Genomic DNA, 19,241 nt, shown 5'->3' with positions numbered 1-19,241 from the left:
GCAATCGCATGACTCACAATTTTTTTTATAAAATAATCGTGAAGCTTCGCGCCATGATAATTTTATTTCGTGGAATATAGGATAAAATTAATTCACTTTCGTTAAAATTATATAGTACTTCGTGTATAAAAATTACTGGAAAGCTGTAGTTGTAAAGGAAAAATACCTAAAAAGTGGGTGATATAGTTACTTATAAAGATTAATTTTATTTCGTGGAATATAGGATAAAATTAATTCACTGTCGTTAAAATTATATAGTATTTCGTGTATAAAAATTACTGGAAAGCTGTAGTTGTAAAGGAAAAATACCTGAAAAGGGGGTGAAATAATTACTTCTAAAGGATAAGAATGAATTAAGAATGCTTTAACTATAAAACAAAGTCTGCTTGTTTTGCTAGTACCGATTACAATAATTCTTCGTAAAGTTTTATCGCCTTTCGAATTTTTCGCTTACGTTAGAAAGAGTGATTCCCCGATCTCTTTTGTCGATGCGTAAACCGATCGTTTCACGAATCGCTGGTCGTCTGAATATTTAGCAGGTACGTAACGTCGAACGTTTACGCCTGCACAATTTTATGTAATCGGATCCATTTCAAGTGCAGCAGCTTTTTTGCGATACACTAGCGCCATGCTGAGCATTTATATTCGGCGCTCGGAAACGCCAGAATCGAGAAAAGCACCTAGAAATGGCGGTCACAAGAGATGTGTGGAATTTCAACAATTCGCGATTCTAAGAGTAATTTGATAAACATCGTCGAGTTCTATTTAGCAATTTTAGCGAAAGCAGTGAAATTTGATGTTATTGCCCCCTTAGCGGGTCTACTTATTAGGTAGAATGTTTATTATTATAAATTCTTTATTCTCTTACTCTGAAAATAGATCAGTTTTCACTGAAAAATAAATATCTTTTATTCTGTACTTGGCGTAATTTCTTTTCGTATGAAAAATAACTTGGACACAGGGGCGAGTAGGCTTGAAACACTTCTGGACCGATAAGGATTAAGTTGTTTTCAGACGTTAATTTGTTATATAGATATTGGGTGATAAGTATTTTGTTTTTAAAAAGCTTTGATAATTGGTAGTGGTTACTTTTTGAAAAAACAGTTTAATGCAATTTAATATTTGGAGTCCTCCTCCAGCAAACAATGAAATTTTTATATAGTAAAATTATAAACCGAATGAATTTTATTTTCATTGACAAACGAGAAGAAATTACTTACTGAATTCTCCTATATTCTTAGGAATAAAAATTTATAGAAAACTTGTGATTATTGGTTCCAGGTATTCTCACTGTACATATGTAATATTTTTATGTGTGCAACGGTGCCTTATAATTTTGTCGACTAGCGTAAGAAAACAAATATGTTGCAAGTATGGAATTCATTCTATTACCAGGTATTGCATCGCGCTAAAGAACGTCCATCGCGGAACTTAACCCCGTAACGCCACGAACCGATAAGAGCAATACCGCGATCACCGTAAACACGCACGTTACCTGCCCTCGTAGAACTTGTTTAACAATACTTTAATTCCGCGTCGCCGACACGGCCATTGTTGGTAGCGCCTTTATCGCGCGAGCGTCCAGAATCCGTGATCGTACAGCTGGTAGGAAAGGTGTTCTTAGGCGTTCCAGTGCCAAGAGGGAAAATTAAATTGGTGCATTAAACTCTACAGCGTAATTTGCTCGGGAGTCTTTGGTTTCTTTACGATAAATAAAGTGAAACGAGTAATACGCCTGGTGAACAAGTCAAATACCGAAAGTAATTTAGCTCAAACCTTTAGAGAATTTATTGCAATTGGCGATCGAATTTTATTTGGCAACCGTAAACCGAAGTTTTACTATCGCAGAAGGAAGAGGAACAATTATCTGTCCTTGTTGTTTCCATGTTTATCGTCGTCGAAATTCGAATGCAGTTGCGAAAGTACAATTTTTAAGTATTAATGTTCCAACATAAATTTACTTCGAAACAATATTTACACGAACAATTGTCTTATCGTATCGACGCTTTCGTTTGAAAAAAAATTTATGTGGATCCCTTTTTTCCTAGAAGAATTCTGTTAAAGTAACTGTTAGAAGGAAAAGAAGTCTTAAATTTTTAAAAATGGAAAATGGTCTTCTTTTGTTTTTTTTTTGATAGCTCTCATCAAATTAAATAATATTTACTCGAACCATTTTTTTATCATATCGATACTTCCATTTCAAAAAAATTAAGGTGAGACCCATTTTTCCTAAAAGAATTTCTTATTCGAATAATACGTTAAATTAGAAAAAATGTGAAGTTGCAGTACTTTATTCGGGCCATATAGTATAACGAAACATCCAGAAAAATATTACTGTACTAAATCTCTTGAAACTTCTTTTTATTAGCCGTAAACTGATACTCTAAATGATTTGATGGGTGTACTTCGGTTCTTTCTTTTTTAACCATCGTTGATACTATGAATTTTAGATGGAATTCAATTTTACATCAAAAAGTTGAATAAACATTTGTTTTCTTTAATAAAGAAACAATTCAAAGATATACGTACACTCTTGAAAATTTAATTATTACATTTCAGATTCTGTTAAGTGCCACATTTTAGTAAAAGCTCTATAATGTTTATCATTTTTTTATTCAACATAGTTCACATATCACAAGTATGTAATTTCATTAAGGAAGAAATTTTAATACCATTTTACAAATTAAAATTTTCAATTCTTATACAGGGTGTTCGGTCACCACTGGGAAAAATTTTACTGGAAGATTCTAGAAGCCAAAATAAGACAAAAATCAAGGATACTAATTTGTTGATTGAGGCTTTGTTAAAAAGTTATAGAAAGATTTCCGGCCACACAGTATATTTTCGGTAAAGAATTTTTTTCTCGAAAGTACGTAGGATTTCAGGAGTGTGTCTACTCACCAAAAATGATTGTAATTAACTCCCGCAACCGAAAATAATTTTTCAAGAACAATTTGAAATTTTTTTTTCGCCGAAAAATTTCAGCACCTATCGATTTTTCTTAAAAACTAGTTTTTGATTTTTAATAAATTTGTTTGACGTCCTACGGAAAAATTGTCCAACACTTTGTTTTAAGTACCCATGAACTCTACTTCAGAAAAAAGTTTCATTGGATTATAATCACTACTGTAGGAATTATGACCGTTTGAATGTTGGACCATTTTTATGGGGTTTTTCTCACTTTACGGGGTTAAGGAACAACTTTTCAAATATTTTTAAAATTTCTGCATATTCTTCTCCAAAATACGCGTTGTTTGCCGTTTGGAACATTAAAATCCTCCAATCCGTACAGAAGTTATGACATTTTAAAGATTCGCATGAAATTTTCTGGCAACATTTCTGGCCATAAATTACATTTTATATTAGGAATTTTTTTCTTGAAAATGGTTAAGATTTCGGGGGTATGTGTATTCACTAAAAATGATTGTATTTGACCCCCGCAACCAAAAATAATTTTTCCAACACGATTTGACATTTTCAATTTCGTCCGAAAAATTTCATCACCTACGCGAATTTTTTTCTCGAAAGTACGTAGAATTTCAAGGGTGTGTCTATTCACCAAAAATGATTGTAATTGACCCCCGCAACCGAAAATAATTTTTGCGTGAATGATTTGAAATTTTTTAATTTAATTTTTTAATAACTTTTTAACGAAGCCACAATCAACAAATTGATATTCTTGATTCACGTCTCATCTTTGCCTCTAGAATCTCCCATTAAAATTGTTCCCAGCGGTGGCCGAACACCCTATAAATTAAATTTAAATATGATACGAATAAGAATTTGTTTACAGTGTGGAAGTGTCATTACATTATGAAAAATGTTCAGAAGTTGTTTAGTTTGAGGGTGCTAGGGGAGGTAAGAAAATTAGGGTAACAGCTCAATGACATCACCAACTCCTCTCTGATACACGGAAAAACTTGTGTCAATTCCAAGCTCCAGTGGGTCTTGTTGGCCTGGAAAAAATCTGTTTACAAGGTTTTGTAGTAAATTTGACATCATAGGTCCAGAAACCTCAACGGTAACATAAATATTTGGGCCTGCGGGTCTCGTAAACGTCCGCCATTCGGCGAAAACGCATAGCAGATGCTAGAACTCGCTCTTCACGATTAGGTTTACAAGATCACTTCAAAAGTCCCGGAGCATGAGAAATATTTCAAAGATGGTGTATACACGTATAAGCGTCTTTTCCACGGCACAGAATACTAAGAAAAACATTCGAAACAGTTCAAACGACACGTTAAACGTAGTTCAGTACTTTATATCAAAATCTATTATCTGATTCAATTAATTTAAACTTGACCAAGTAACAAAAATGTGTAAAATTACATAGCCACGATTATAAATGCTTATATAAGATTATTAATACGCACAGAATCTGTATAAATACAATTTTATTTATTTAATGCAATTATTTGACATGTTCTAGAGTTATTCAAGTCGGTGATATTTTATAAAAAATTGTAATGATCCTAATCTATGTGTAAAATTAATATCTTACAATTTATAAATTAATTTCACACCTAGTCAAGAAATTATAAGTAACAGTAGAACAAGTATAATGTTAATGAATTTACAAGAAGGAAGATAATAATCGACTACAATTAATTGCAGAATGTTGTCAAATATTAAAATACAGATAAAAATTTTAATTTCGTCAAAGGATCTTTATAAAGTGTTTGTAGGTGTTGTTATTAGAATAATACGGAATACAGAATTTTCAGCGTCAGAAGAGGAAGCGTTTCTATTGAATCGTCTCCCTATTAATCCAGGTAATGAATGTTCTATACCGTTGCAACGACGCGAATAAATCAGAGACGCTCCGACATAATACATATTAGAGAAGCTGTATACACAATAGAGAGACAGAAATTACTGTTTCTTACACTTTACGCTCAATGTTTAAACAGTGATTCTATTGATGCGAATACATATTCATAACGCATAAACTTGTCGACAAGGACAGTCTTCTTAGCTTAAGTGGTGCACTTCGTTCACCATGCAGATTACCAGTCATAACGCGTAACATAGTACTCCGTCATCACGTTTAATACGTCCTTTAGCATTGATCGAATATGCGAGTGCAATGCATTTACTATCCACTGCTATGTGAAATGTGCTCTTCAGCAATGCAAGGTTTGATTGATTTTCAACCAGAGTGTACGTTTTCCTATGTAATTAATAAACAACTAACAATTAAATGCATCGTCAATCGACACATGTATGCCACTGTTCGACTCGCAGCTTTCGAACATCGTATCTCGATCGTCTTCGATGAAAGTTATTATTATTCTATTTTATATTACTATGATGATATATTATATACTATATAGTAATTATTATTATTCAGACGTTATACAAATTTTCTGTTACTATATTATACTGTATAACATACAGTAATTACTGTTATTCAGAAGTTATACAAATTTGCTATTACTATATTATACTGTATAACATACAGTAATTACTGTTATTCAGAAGTTATACAAATTTGCTATTACTATATTATACTGTATAACATACAGTATTTATTGTTATTCATTAATTATACAAATTGTCTATGACTATATTATACTGTATAACAAACAGTAATTACTGTTATTCAGAAGTTATACAAATTTGCTATTACTATATTATACTGTATAACATACAGTAATTACTGTTATTCAGAAGTTATACAAATTTGCTATTACTATATTATACTGTATAACATACAGTATTTATTGTTATTCATTAATTATACAAATTGTCTATGACTATATTATACTGTATAACAAACAGTAATTACTGTTATTCAGAAGTTATACAAATTTGCTATTACTATATTATACTGTATAACATACAGTATTTATTGTTATTCATTAATTATACAAATTGTCTATGACTATATTATACTGTATAACAAACAGTAATTACTGTTATTCAGAAGTTATACAAATTTGCTATTACTATATTATACTGTATAACATACAGTAATTACTGTTATTCAGAAGTTATACAAATTTGCTATTACTATATTATACTGTATAACATACAGTATTTATTGTTATTCATTAATTATACAAATTGTCTATGACTATATTATACTGTATAACAAACAGTAATTACTGTTATTCAGAAGTTATACAAATTTGCTATTACTATATTATACTGTATAACATACAGTATTTATTGTTATTCATTAATTATACAAATTGTCTATGACTATATTATACTGTATAACAAACAGTAATTACTGTTATTCAGAAGTTATACAAATTTGCTATTACTATATTATACTGTATAACAAACAGTAATTACTGTTATTCAGAAGTTATACAAATTTGCTATTACTATATTATACTGTATAACATACAGTATTTATTGTTATTCAGAAGTTATACAAATTTGCTATTACTATACTATACTGTATAACATACAGTATTTATTGTTATTCATTAAGTATACAAATTGTCTATGACTATATTATACTGTATAACAAACAGTAATTACTGTTATTCAGAAGTTATACAAATTTTTTATTAGTGTACTGTATAATATACAGTAATTATTGTTATTCAGAAGTTATACAAATTTTCTATTACTAAATTATACTGTATAACAAACAGTAATTATTGCTATTCAGACGTTATATAAGTTTTCTATTAGTGTACTGTATAATATACAGTACAATATAGTGTAGTAATAAAAAATTTGTATAACTTCTAAATAACAATAATTTCTATATGTTCTGAAGTATAGTGTAATATCTTATTATATTATCCCATTAATTGCCATGGTGGTCATCTGTGACCGGCGCTTCGAGAACTTTTCTTTCAAACGCTTAGCGCTTGAGAAACATTCCCTTCGCTTATAAAATTTTAAAATAATTCCAGTGTTATTAAAAACACTGTATAATGGCATCACCCCATCGAACGATCGAATATTTCTGTTTTTCATACTAAGGTTTGAACAAATTTTAAGAACTTTCCTAGACATGTCAACGGGTCGACTCAACCCTTGGGTGCAGTTTGCTAATTTCAGCGATTCTTAACAATTTGAGAAGCGGTAATTCGCGACAGATCGTGCTATCGCGTAATCGCGACATTATGTCACGCGCGAATGCGATTCTCGTCCAAGTTGGACACGGTTACGTCACGTCGATGGTTGAAAGCAAGCAAATGTGGCGCTGGCGATACATATTTGGAAGATCTTGTTCCCCTCCGAGGTCATCGTGTAAAAATGAATATCGTGAGAGATAAGACCAGCGAAGAATCGAATTTTGTAACGAGTTACGAGACCGCTGAAAGTGGGATCCTTTATTGGGGAAACGAACACGAGCCTTGCTTTCTTCAAAGGGATAAAAAGGCACATACTTTTAGTAAACAATTAGATTCATTTTGAGTCCTCAAGAGCCCTCTGGAGTTTGAAAACGAGAGCTCAAAATTAGCGAAAATTTCACGATTTTATAATTTTTTTTATTATAAAAGATTTTATTTGCTCGAGCTTATTATGTTATTACTAAACTGCGGTTATTTATGCATTTATGGGAAATTTAAATTTTTTAAAAACTACAGAATGCACTTAATGTGAAAGAATATAAAAAATACTTAACAATACGAATTATTAGATTTCGGAGTTGAAACAACCCTCTACAAAGCTCCCATTTCATTAATTCTATTAATAGAAGCAATTTTTGAATGCAATCAATTTGATTGTTGAGGAAAGACAAAATTGAAAATTGATTATTTATTTAACATTACTTAAGTTGAATAATTTCTTTCCCTTAAAGATTTGCAAAATTTTATTTCAGTTTTAAAAAATTGTTGATCTGAAATTAATGAATAAATTGCTTAATTTCCCGTGTAACTTTTAAAGGGTGAAAGTTAAATTAGGGTACGCTCCGAATCCGAAACAAGTTTTCGTCTCGCGCGTTAATTTTTGGTCGGGATTTTCTTTTTTCGTTAAACAAGTGTCCACCGTATTCAGATCATGCGAATTAAATCAATTTCGGAGCGACGATGATAAATTATTAAATTTCTGGGTCGTATAATCAAGAGGTCGTTGCATCGTTCGATTCTTAGAAGCTTTGTAAAATTCCAAAGTGACGAGGATACCTTGACACGCGATTGGAAACAAGGTGAATTGTCACAACCAATCGCGTAGGCGGCATTAAACTGATGCATTAATGCAAGAGTGACCTTGATTCCGCGTAATTTTCATCTGTGGGCGGATTCTGAAGCGCGGTTTCGTTTTTTTCTTCTGTTACATAAATCCTTGTTATTGAAACGTTTTAAACAGAACTCACTCGAATTACCGGAACTCTGTTTAAAAAGTAACACCAACGTCCTCGATGTTTAAATATTTTTAGCAACGAGATGTAATTTTTATTTTTTTCTAACCATTGAAATTTTATTTGAGTTACACGAACGTTAATTTTTATTTCTCCGTACTTTTCTTAGATACTATTTATCTCATATTATAGAATTTAATCTACCATATGTTCACTGCACATCGATCGTCATGTTATTATTTTCAATTTGTGAATTTTTTATCTATCGACTTCGATCTCTGTCCAAAGACTACGAAAATTATCCATTTTATAGATACACGTGTGAGTTTTTCTCTTTTAAATTCATTTATTATTTCAAAATTCTTTTATTATTTAATATTTAAACACCTTGCCACACCAAAGAATTTACCACTGTAGAACAGAGAAAAATTCTCAAGTTGAATTTTAACTTACAAAAAAGTACTGATACAAATTTTAGGTTATGTAGTTTAGAACGGTCCAAAATCAAAATTTTAATTTTGTAAAATATTATGCAGTTCTTAATCTGGAAGTGAATGTATTAATTCATAATAAATGGAATACACTTCTCTTTCAAACTTTAGGTTATGTAGTTTACAATGGTTCAAAATCAAAATTTTATTTTTGCAAAATATTACGTACGGTTCTTGATCCGATAACGCATTAATATTTTTTTGCGAAATAAAGAATTAGCAGAATTGTCCAGCGAATGTAAATTTCCAATCCGTTTGTCACGAAATCTCGAACAACGATAGCTTCGAGCTTCGAGTGTTCCGGAAGCGCGGCGAAGTTGAATGTTCGAAATTTCTAAATTCGGCCCACAATAAACATCGGAGCAGCTGAATAACCAACGCTAATAAACCACAGAACGTAAACGGTGGTTGCTCTACTTTTTAATACAAAAGTGTTTAGCGACGTGTTCGTATCGTGTCTGTGGAAAAGGCACATTGCACGTGCATGGAGGTAACATGGCGACAGACAAGGATGAACGAGCACGTGTCTCGTGTCCGTGTAAGCTACACGCCGCATCAAAGTTTCCTAGAAAATGGTTGGACGCTCTCAAAGTCTCGTTGACATAAGCAGCGAACAACTTTCGTCCTGCGGGGCAAATGCGGGGAAGCACAGGTCCATTTTCCCGTGCTTTCGCATTATTCATGTAAGCAACGTCCCTTGGGATGGAATGACGTAACTCGTTCTCAAATTGTCGTCGTGAAAAAATGTTCGTTCTTGTATTATAACTTGAAAACCAGAGTATTCCTGGACATTAATTTCTCTTAATTTTTATTACGAGTGTTGAAATTTAATTTTAACAAACGCGTTATGATATTGTTAATATTATCTATTCTCCACGGTCTTTGTTACGTAGAATAACCTTGACAGGGAATGTATTTTGTTATTACATCGAGCAAGATAATAAAACTGAATTATTTATTAATTTTATTAAATTAAATGAGAACCTTGAAAAAGGAAAAATAGTAAGAGAAAAAGAACTTGAAAATTGTTTTGTTACTCTTCTAAAATGCATTACCCTTTTTGTTGTATGACATAATTATAAATATGTATAAATGCTTCGATTGAACTTTACGTGCAATTACACAGAATAATAATTCGATTGAACTTTACGTGCAATTACACAGAATAATAATTCGATACAACATTCGTGAACCTGCAGCAAGGCATAAAATTTATACAAATCGTAAATTATATTTGCAAAATTGTATATTGTTTTTAATTTTGCTTCTCTTTTGTTTGTTTCAGACCTGCGATAACGGGTGCAAATGCAACTGCACGGGTTTAAAGGGTATTTTGGGCTTTATTGGAGTCCCTGGACCACAGGGCCCGGAAGGTATGCCGGGTGACATTGGTCCAGATGGTCCTCTCGGTCCAAAGGGTGAAAAAGGAGCTGGTGGAGAATACGGTGGCATGGGAGAGAAGGGTTACAGGGTAAGTGAACAATTTCATCCAATGACCGTTATTTAAACGCTTGCAAAATTAAAACAATGTCGTTTCACTATTAAAACCCTTTGGTGTTAAAAATAGAACGTGCAATACGCGTCGTGCGGAAATATTGTAGACGTATGTGTTAAGCATACTCAACGAACGCCCATGGGCGTCTAACGCACGCATAATCTGACAAACACGCCGATAGTACCGAAAGGATAAACCGTGTATGTTATCCAAACATTGTCATCAACAGTCGTTATTAACAGAAGTTGAAAGTAAACTTAACCTAAATAAGTTTAAATAAATACGTAGGACTCTATTATTTGTACTAATCAAGGGTTTCGAAAGCGCAGATAATCGATTTGCAAGGATGATTATATACATATATGTAGAAAGTATAAAATAATTTGTCTGAATTGCCAAATCTGGAGAAATGGATAACATTACATAAAAAAAATTTGATATCTCGTTGTATTAGTTAAATTTTTCTTCAGATAAACTTTAAAGAGAATATAGTTTTCATTCTATTTCCAATATCGCAACTTAAACAATAATATTATAATTACAGCGTGTGCGTGACATTAAAATTAAAACATCATAACGTATCAGAATCGATAGTTATTCATTTGTCAAAATAAAAATCTTTAAATATTGTTAGCAATTAAGAAAATTGTCCCAACCCTTGATCTGCAATTATACTGCAATAATACTGGATTTAAAAAATCGCCTATCGACGACCCCAAGTCACTCGCTCGGAACGTTCCCCAAAAAGTAAAATGGCGCGAAAGCAATTCTGGGTACAATCAAAGGGGACCAATTGGAATCGCGTGACGCGATCGTCGCATGGGCCATTCGGCGAGCTAACGAGTTTAGCAGATGCGTGTTTTTTTCCTTTCGTTTTTAATGCAATTATTCGCCGACAACGTATACGCGATTCGAAAGAAGAATATAAAAAAAAAAAAAATAGCATGGCGTCATTGGCCAGAAGCAGAACGTTTCCAAATGCGGAGGAAGAGCAGAGCGGATTGAACGAGAGAGAATTACCGACGGACTCCCACGAAGTCCGCCCGCACTCGATGTTCTCGTACAGAAGTAAGGCGAATCGTTCTTTCGCAACACGTTCCATCCCTCTACCGATACGACGCGACACGAAAATGATAGACTTCGACGAACAAGGCCCCTCCTCCACAGGATGTTACATTTCAGTTGAGATTGTACAAAATCCCGTAGAAATTTTCTCTATTTTTCAAATTAACTTTGTGCATTTCTTACGTTTCAATATTTTTTTTTTTATAGAAGATAAGGTAAATCACTACGAAAATTTTGTTTCATACTTTTGTTATATGTACGTATACTGGATAAAAATCTAAATGAGATTTTGATAGTTTTTGACGTTGTGTTAGGGAGTTGAAAATATCCTATCGAAAACGTTACAATATACAAGGTGATACAGTTTTTTACATGCTATGAAAATCACTATTTACTATATATTTACATTATGAGTGGTGGTCGAGAACAACTCACTGAAATATTAAGTTTGTAATTTTTTTAGAAACATTAGTGCTTAAAGGATCAAGAATTTTGATGGTTACATGATACGTATACAATTGCATAAAAATCTAAATGAGGTTTTGAAAGTTGACTATTCACGTCGTATTAGAGAACTCAAAATATCCTATCGAAAACGTTACAATATACAAGGTGATACAGTTTTTTACATGCTATGAAAATCACTATTTACTATATATTTACATTATGAGTGGTGGTCGAGAACAACTGAAATATTAAGTTTGTAATTTTTTTAGAAACATTAGTGCTTAAAGGTTCGAGAATTTATATGTTTGCATGATGAAAGAATTTTGTACACTAACCATTATAGTTTTAGCGAAACTATCTTGCAAGATCTTACGTTATCCACCCTGTATACGTCCAGTAGGTGTATTAGTGTTTCTGGTTTCTGTCTTGGCCATTTTGTAATGTGTCGTGTAAACAGAATTCAGTATAAACAGAACTACTCTCGTGAAAGTTCGATAACATTTTCAATCGTGGCATCGACGTTATGCAGCGGCATCGAATGTAGCATCCGTTCTCCAGAAAGGACCATGACGTCAGTGCGGGCATTCATTTCACCGGGCGCTTTATGCGAATTCCCTGGCTCGCAAAAATGGCGACGCGTTCGTTCGACAACGGGGCGAATTGAATTCGCTGTCGGACACGGGAAAATTTCTTATTCGGATACAAATGCTAAATAACGAATAAAAACCGAACAATTCGCTTTCAATGTATTTGAATTCTTCAAATAATGCTCTACAAAGGCCTTTTTATTCGTTGACTTCTAATCTCGCACGATATGAAAGCATCTTGTACGATACGACAAGTTTCGAAGCAATATTTTCCCCGTTCTCCAACTAAAGAAACAGCTGACCCAGAGTCAAAGGTTTAAGAAGTTTAACCCAGAACTATAACTTCTAAACGACGCGATTGGGTTAGTCGAGCGTGGTCTCTTTTCAACGTTATGGTACATGATGATATGCAATGTGTGCCGATTTGTCCGACGATGAGCTCAACGAAATTCTGCAACGGATGGAAAGACTCGCGTGATATCGATTTATATCGATGTCCTCCACGTATGATCGTCGAGCGTCTCTCCCACGTTTCTGGAGAGTTTGCCCACGCCAGATCGTAAATCGAAGCTATTTTTATGGAACTGCGTGCAGGCCGAGTTAAAAATGGAGGGAATTTAACGAGGGTATCGTTGGAATTGTCGTTACGCTTCGATACGAATCAGTCGTTTAATTATTAGATTAGTATTTGAATTGTTACTAGGCAAGGTTATTTTATTGTCGTAGCTACAAGACGTGGTTTAAGAATATAACAAACTTTTTAAGAATTACTGCGATATTTTGATAATTACCGAATTACTGACTTCCGCCATACCAACTTACATCTAGTTTCTAACTTATAAACTAAATATATCCCTATATTCACAGTTAAAATAATCTTTGGCCGACAAAGCACAATGTTACTGTGACCATATAGTTTAAATTGCCAATCAATCGGACGAGTAGTTCTGAAAAAGGTTACCAGTGTATAAAAACCGGTTTCGAGAAAAACACGTTTGAAGTTTAAAGATCGATTGCTTATCGTTGGATCGCGCTCGACGAACAACGTTATATCTTCGTTAATATTTACGATTTCACTATATTAATATAATGCCCTTGGAAGACTAAATTAAAAAGAAAAATGCGAGAAAAAAAAGATAATTTAGTGCACCACTATTCGGGTTAAATTTTATAATCATTACAAAATGAATGATATTATAGGCATTTATAAATCTCTGTGTGGAAAAAGAGTTTAATTTTGGTAGTTGGCTGGTAGTTGCCTGACAAAAGGGTTAAATAATTCAATGTTGATTTAATCAAGATAAACGTAATAAATTTCAAAGACAGAAACTCTCATATATTTTTTTGGAGATGCCTTATACCAGATTGAAAAATCTCTGCTCTAGTGACCTAGAGTTTTTATTATTAATTTAAAAATCGTAAAATCGTTCGTGAATTTTGGATCGTTGTCATTTTGAATTGTACATCGTTTCTGAAATGGCAAAAAGGTCAAAGCTTTAAGAAAATCGGGGATACTGGCAACGTTGCAGTGGTGTAAAAGGTCGCCCGGTGCAGCGGTACCAGAAAGGGCCATGACGTCATCCGAACGACTCGTACAGAGTCTCTGGCATCTCGGTGCAAAGATGCAATCCGTAAGTGTCGTAAAGTAAAAAAAAAAGAAGGAAAAAACAATGCCCTCGTAAAGTCTTATCTGGCCGCGAACCGATAGACGTTCATTACAGGAGTTGTCAAACAGCCAGGCTCTTAACATCGTTTCGCATCGTTTTGATGAAGTTTCTTATCGCCTCGTTACTGCATCCTCTGTACATCTCGTAACCTCATTCAGCATTTATGTAATCTTATTTAATGTAATCTCGTTTGACAGCGTTTCGTTTCGACGCACTCGCGTGCTTGCACCGTTAAAATTAGAACTTTTCAGCGAGTTACAGACACACGGTATTTAAATAATTTATACCTTAAAGTACGTGGAGTTTGTATAATTTTCTATCCACCGTTTTTTTACTTTTTCTACATTAACATTGCTCGTTACGTTGCATTTGCATTATACTTGCATTGTATTGCATTGTACTTTAGCACGTAGAGACGCTTTAATTCGTTTGCATCACACGAAAATCAACTTTTGTTTTTATTAAATTTAAGTACAAACGTTTCAAAAAATATTGCAAACCTAATATATTTCAGTGTCTTGTTCTCGACATCTTCACCAAATTTTTTCTTCATATAAGCATATAAATTCTTGAACTTTTGGATATTTGCTTTTTAAAGAATATTAATATTTACCACAAACAAAAATTAAAAGTTATCACAAAGTAAAATCGTTGCAAATATTTTTAACCAATTTTCTCCGAAATTCTTTTTCCATACAGGCATATAAATTCTTGAACCTTTGAATGTTTGCTTTTTTAAAGGAATATGAATATAGAAATCACTAAGTAAAATCATTCCAAACATTTTTTCTATCATTAGCGATTTGAAAGACTCGCAGTAATATTTGTAACAACTGATATTTGAGACTTGGGTATCTTTAAACCTGGAATAATTCTGCAGAATAAATTCTTCTAAAGGGTAACGGTAATTTTACGGGCTTAATGATCTTTGCTGTAAAACGGATGCTGTATTCAACGGTGCAGTGTTACACGTTGTCGATGCAACAAGTGAAACTGAACACCTTTTACCAACAGATTTTATGATGATACCAGGGCATTAAAGACTCGCGTTTCTTTTTCACTCTAAGCTTTTACGAGGCTGACTTTAGTAAATTTATTAAAGAAGCATGAAAAAACAACATCGTTCGTTCGAAATTGTATTTACAATATAAGAAAAATATCGAGTTTATCCTTGTTCAGTCGATGAAATTAATATTCTAATATAAAAGAAAATAATACTCGTTAATACTCGTACCGTTGCATTTTCTCGAATTTACGTTTCTCCCGTAGATTGAAACAAACTGACAAATCTTTAAATTTCATCGACGCACAGTGTGTCGCATAAATGGGAATTCAGAACAAAAATCATAGCTTCTAAACTAGTCAATTTTCGACCTAAGACCTCTTAAACTTTTTTAAAGAGAATACAAAGGTGCATGACGTGATGTACACAAATTATACATTTTTGTTAAAAAAAAATTGAATCGACCTTGATTTTTTGTTGCATAAAAATTGTTTTGCTAATTTCTACTATTGCAATTCCTTGTCAAGTGATTGCTGTGTAACTTTTGTTCGAAAAGTTTTTTGATTGGCTTAGAGGAAGTGTCTGAAATATCGTAGCGATCATTTCGAGTATATGGGCGTTCGGGAAGAAAATCATAACTTTGCATCAGTCTAATGTTTTTCCTTTATTTCTTTTTAATTAAAATATAAAATAGATACAAATGCAATTTCTTATCTTGTAAATAAATAAAAGAACATTTTTTATTAGATTAATTCCGATTCTGATTCGAAGCAGGTATCAGTAATTGCAATAACGATTTTGATCATTTTCTCTGTTTCGGGCAAATTCGGGCAGCTAAAATCAGCGTTGAATTAAAGTTTAATGTGCCCTAAATTAATATGCAAAAAATCATCAAGGTATTTTTTTTTAAACTCAATTCAAAGTTGATAAACATTTAACATAAAAAATTAGGACTAATTGTTAATATTGTAAAAAGATTGTTTAGCAGTTTGGAAGGTACTATAATAGTGTACACAACTTGCAAAAATCAAATTAAAAACACAAATTTTCGGTAAATGGCACATGTTTAAGAAACTGCACCGAAAATTGCAATTTTCTGGCATCATTTATAGTGTTAAAATCTACGTTCCTTTATTAACATTTTAGGATATAAGAATTTATAAAACATGAACTTTAGTTTTTTGACTTTTGTCCATTGCTAGACACACTGTACGACGTCTGGAACATTGGAAGTTTCGAGAATTTTACTTCACGAATTCCTAGAAACTTTAAAATTGTCACGCTGTTCGAGTCACTCCAAGTCATTAAAATTATCGTAACTGTGGACACGGAAAAGTTTTGAACAGTTGAACTCCTTCAAGGATGTGCGAAATTCAACGTTTGAAACACGGTTATGGCCTCCCTCAGAATAGTGATCAAAACTTTCGATAACTCGTGAAAAATAAAAGTATAAATTGTTGATGAACTAACATAGACGCCAGTACGTTCAATAGTATTTACTATCAATTTTTACAAGACAATAATAACACGTTTGATAGTAATAATAAGCCCTGAATTGTTTGCTAGATAATTATACCTTTTGCATAAAATCGGGATTGAAGCTTAATCTTCCTAAAAAATATTGATCGAACACTAGATATTAGAATACTTAAAAATTAAAATATTAAACATCCTTTTGAAAAATGTCAGACTATGTTAAACACAATTTGTTATAGATATAAAATTAGGACCAACAATAGGGATTCAGATTTATTTCAGTTCATTTATTAACCAGCCAGCTGTGTTTGACGACTATATTCGTCATGCGTAAAATTTAGTTACCATTTGCTATTTAAATTATAATTTTAGCAAAAACTAAAATATATTCGTTTCATATGGTTCAGTTCACCTGGAAATATTCTGCGTATATACCACAGATTGAGAACCGCTGCTTCAGAACATATCTACCGCGTAAAAAGAAAATTGAGATTATTGAATTTTGAAATATCCTGTTCAGAAAAAACCATATCCCCTTCTGATGGGCCTGATAACAAGAAAGTTACACTTTTTCTCGATAACGCAACATTAAAAATAAGATAATTCGGGTGATAGTGATCGACGGGCCTAACAGAAAATCGTGTAAAACGTGTTTCGATTTCTGGCATCGATAAAAAAAAAGGCAGTCTCGAAAAAGTAGACAGCATTAGAATACTTGGACTCATCTTTGACCATAAGCTATCGTGGGAGCCACATATGAAGTATCTAAAAACTACATGCACAAAAAAAATGAACATCATTAAAGCTTTGGAAAATTATAGCTGGGGAGCTGAGCAAGAAATCATCATACAAACCTACCAGGCTTTAATCAGATCCAAACTCGACTACGGGTCAATAGTTTATAACTCGGCTAAACCCAATACCCTGAAAACAATCGACTCAATACATAACGCCGCTCTAAGAACAGCCACTGGAAGCTACAGGACTAGTCCAATAAACAGCATATTGTTTGAATCAAAAGAACCATCATTAGAACAAAGAAGGAAATACCTGAGCATAAAATACGCAGCCAAAATGTCCTCCACTCCAAATAATCCCACATACAATAACATATTTACAAACAGATATACCCACCTACAAGCTAAAAAACCCAAGCTTCCAAACCCATTCTATGGAAGAATTGCCAAATGCGATAGTTTCACTGTGATTATATCAACATCAACTATTCCATGTAAATTCAGGAAGTTAGCTCCCTGGATTCTAAAAACACCAGAAATCAACGTCGACCTCGCAAGGTTTCCTAAAGACCAAATAAGCAGCACAGAACATAGATTTTACTTCCAACAACTGTATGACAAATACCCAAACCATCAAACGATATACACTGATGCATCAAAGACTGACTAGGGAGTAGGAACTGCCATCGGCTGCGACACCACGACAAAGAAATTCCACCTCCCAATAACCTCATCCATTTTTACAGCAGAAGCCTGGGCAGTTCTTGAAGAACTTAACCACATACGTAACCACAATGTCCAACCCTCCATCATTTTCACCGATTCAATGAGTGTACTCATGGCAATAGCAAATGTAAATCGCGGAACCGAACATGGAGTCATTCTAAACATCCATTATACCTATACGGATCTCATCAATAACGGTAAACAAATAACCCTAGCCTGGGTTCCATCTCACCAAGGCATCAAAGGAAATGAGGCAGCCGACATAGCCGCTAAAGAAGCAACAGCACTTCCACCAGATAACATCGTCAGACAAGTCCCACACCAAGACCTCATCGTTGCATTACGCCATATCGAACAACAAACATGGAATAAAATATGGACCACATCCAAGAAAATAAAAACACATGACGTTACCCAAGATTTCTTCCAAATAATGCCTAGCAGCAATATGAGAAAGAAAGACAGGATAATCATGGCCAGGCTTAGAACTGGTCACTGCAAACTCACACATGAATACTTAATTAAGAAAACAGAACCACCAATGTGCACTGTCTGCAAGGAAACCATTACAACCAACCACCTTTTATTCGAATGCAGGAGATTCAACACCCAAAGGCAGAAATATAAAATAACATCGACAGAAGTTCTGACGACAAAGAAGCACATAGAAAATACCCTGAACTACCTAAAGAACATCAACATCTACCACTGCATATGACCGGATAGAAAGAAGGAAACAGATCCTAATCGTCGCTAATGACCCATAGGTCGATGCGACGTAAAACTCGAATTAAAAAAAAAGGCAGTCGCTAAGTTTTATTTGTCTATTGGCTCGACCACGCGTTTAAAAATTTCCCGCGCGTCCACCGGGAGTCGTGATCGAATTCGCTCTCGCGAAAAGCGTCGCTGGAGGCGAACAAAAACGAGCAGCAGACCTCGCTACGAAAATTGCGGAGCAGCGGTAGTGGGAATGGCACAATTCTGCGCTTTGGGTTAACGATTCGGCTCTGGACGTAGGCGTTAATGATAAATTACAGCATCTCGCGTTCCTCGCGTTTGGCATTGATCCCTATCTACGTAACGATTACCCAGATATTACACACATTACGCGAATACCCACGTGCGGCTGCTTTGCACGGTCGGCCGATGAAGCCGTCTACGTCGTTGTCTCGTTATCAGGATTGGCACGAATTAGTTGTTAGAAACGCGGACCTTTCCGGATGTAGTTCCGCCCAGAGATTGGTTGTTGAGTCTCCAATCGGCGCACCCGCGAAA

The 19,241-nt window shown here is 33.7% G+C and overlaps 1 protein-coding gene across 1 annotated transcript in view; it reads left to right on the top strand.

The window, feature by feature from the left end:
* LOC122400415 (collagen alpha-5(IV) chain) overlaps positions 1-19,241 on the top strand; it is a 101,952-nt gene that overhangs the window by 40,376 nt on the left and 42,335 nt on the right. Inside the window, exon 2 of the mRNA XM_043401870.1 lies at positions 10,049-10,234. Coding sequence (XP_043257805.1) covers positions 10,049-10,234 — 186 coding nt within the window. The remainder of the gene's footprint in view (positions 1-10,048; positions 10,235-19,241) is intronic.

This window comes from Colletes gigas, unplaced genomic scaffold (assembly GCF_013123115.1).
Source record: "Colletes gigas isolate AHSC1104 unplaced genomic scaffold, ASM1312311v1 Colletes_gigas_Sc00018, whole genome shotgun sequence".
Classification (NCBI taxonomy): domain Eukaryota; kingdom Metazoa; phylum Arthropoda; class Insecta; order Hymenoptera; family Colletidae; genus Colletes; species Colletes gigas.
This window is presented reverse-complemented; position numbering and strand designations above follow the sequence as displayed.